The 1,043-nt window shown below is 28.9% G+C and overlaps 1 protein-coding gene across 1 annotated transcript; it reads left to right on the forward strand.

Annotated features, from left to right (window-relative positions):
• Positions 1–233: 233 nt before the first annotated feature.
• On the forward strand, positions 234–908 carry LOC100576047 (kelch-like protein 2; the record flags this gene model as incomplete). Its single annotated transcript, XM_008191369.1, has 3 exons — positions 234–390; positions 455–546; positions 606–908. Coding segments are annotated over 3 exons (552 nt in total), but the record flags the coding sequence as incomplete, so codon positions are not given.
• Positions 909–1,043: the final 135 nt, after the last annotated feature.

A 1,043-nucleotide genomic window follows, 5' to 3' on the forward strand; every position in this document is an offset into this window, starting at 1 on the left:
TAATATTTGATCTTAGAGATGTAATTGGTGGTGACGAATTCCTATCCTCATCATTCGAACAAGTAATACATTTGATATCCAGTGACAAACTTATAGTTCCATCTGAAGAAAAAGTAGGCAAACTAAAATTGATTATTTTTATATTTTATTATTGGTGAAAGCAAAATTCAGTAACCTTCTAATATGTAATATTATGTAGTCTAATTAATTTATAAGTATATTTAATATTTTAGGTTTTTGAAAGCGTAATTACCTGGGTAAAACATGATTCGAAATCAAGAGAATGTATTTTACCCCGATTAATGGAACATGTACGTTTAGCATTAACATCAAATGATTACATAAAAAAAAAAGTAGCTAAGGATACCCTTATAAAGAATTGTCTTGAATGTAGGTTTCCTCTTTAAATATGCTTTCATTGTGAATTAATTTATATTTATTTATAACATTCAAGGTAAACGTTACGTATTTGAGGCATTAAAAACACTCAAAGGAGAAGAGCTTATCCCACAAAGCATAAGAAATAGACCAAGGCATGGAGATAAGGTATGATTCTGTATAATTTATATATCTTTCCAATATATTTAATAATTTAATTATAACAGGTTATATTAGTTGTTGGTGGAATTCAGACTGGATTAAGTAAAACTTTAGAATATTTCGATCCAATGACAGAAAAATGGCATTTTGGCCCGGAATTATTTACCAATCATAGACGACATAGTCTAGTCGTAATTAAAGACAATTTGGTATTTGATGTGGGTGGTTATGAAATTGGTTTATCACCTTTTCGGTGTGTTCACATGCTAGATATAACTGAAAATCCACCACATTGGCAACTAACTGACGACCTGTTAGTTGAACGACAATTTTTAGGTGTTGGTGTAATAAATGATAATATCTATGCTGTAAGTAATGTTAAATTATAATTTATTAGTTTAATTGTTATTTCCGTTAATTAGCGCGAATCAATAAATTATGCATTTAATTTAAGGTAGGCGGATCAAATGATAGATATGAAGATTTAAAAAGTGCCGAAGTTT

The sequence above is a fragment of the Acyrthosiphon pisum genome, unplaced genomic scaffold (genome assembly GCF_005508785.2).
Source record: "Acyrthosiphon pisum isolate AL4f unplaced genomic scaffold, pea_aphid_22Mar2018_4r6ur Scaffold_13693;HRSCAF=14336, whole genome shotgun sequence".
Taxonomy (NCBI): Eukaryota; Metazoa; Arthropoda; class Insecta; order Hemiptera; family Aphididae; genus Acyrthosiphon; species Acyrthosiphon pisum.